Raw genomic sequence first — 828 nt, 5'->3', positions numbered from 1 at the left:
TCCATCCCTCCATCTAGCAGCGGCGCCTGCACTTCCAAAACGAGCTCATTGTCCTCGCAATCCTCGCCGGCCTTGATTTCGCCAAAGGCTTGCGCTCCTGTGAAGCCTCCTTATCTCCAACACACTCTCTCGAAGGCGACGATTCTCGCCGTCGCTGCTCTCTGAAGAGCTTCAGGAGCCTCTGCGCTTTCTCCTTTCCCCTTTTCGTCCCATTTGCTGAAACTGATACCAGTGCTGGAATTACCCCTTCGTGCAAAACTGTTTGGCACGACCTCTCATCTCCAGCACAGATAATCAGCAAGCAGGACACGGCCTGCTCCTGCACCGGCGGCCGCCCTATATTCAGCGCCGTTGCTATCGAACTAATCAGCCCTGGTATTGAGACTATGCACTCCATGGCCGACTGCGATGAAGCAATGCTTGAGAGAATGGCGAGAGCTTTCTCGGACCAGGTGCGGCCTGTAGGTGTTTCGGTGTTGGAGATGAGGAAATGGAGAGCGTCGATGATGCCCGCGTTGATGAGATGGTTTACGGTAGGAGCATGGGAGGAGAGGTTGAAGAGACAAAATAGGGCGTCATGCTTGCAGGAGGTGCTGTGGGGGGATTCTGGAGATAGGAGCTGGACGAGAATTGGAACGGCTTGGCTTGAAGAAATAATGGGTTTCGCTCGATCGAGGCAGGAGAGGTTCAAGAATAGTGCGGTGGCTGACTCGCGGGTTGTGTGGTTGGACATCATCTTTTCTAGCATTGGAATCACGCCGGCGGAGAGAATCGTGTCTTTATTCCTGGAAGACGAGCACCCAAAATAAACAGAAAGTGAGGAAAAAA

The 828-nt window shown here is 53.3% G+C and overlaps 1 protein-coding gene across 1 annotated transcript; it reads right to left on the bottom strand.

Annotated features, from left to right (window-relative positions):
* Positions 1-6: 6 nt before the first annotated feature.
* Positions 7-814, bottom strand: LOC110034556 (U-box domain-containing protein 7-like; the record flags this gene model as incomplete). Its single annotated transcript, XM_020738809.1, has 1 exon — positions 7-814. A coding segment is annotated over one exon (801 nt), but the record flags the coding sequence as incomplete, so codon positions are not given.
* Positions 815-828: the final 14 nt, after the last annotated feature.

This window comes from Phalaenopsis equestris, unplaced genomic scaffold (genome assembly GCF_001263595.1).
Source record: "Phalaenopsis equestris unplaced genomic scaffold, ASM126359v1 Scaffold190287, whole genome shotgun sequence".
In the NCBI taxonomy this organism is placed as follows: domain Eukaryota; kingdom Viridiplantae; phylum Streptophyta; class Magnoliopsida; order Asparagales; family Orchidaceae; genus Phalaenopsis; species Phalaenopsis equestris.
The sequence above is the reverse complement of the archived record's forward strand: the minus strand, read 5'-3'. Positions and strand labels throughout refer to the sequence as shown.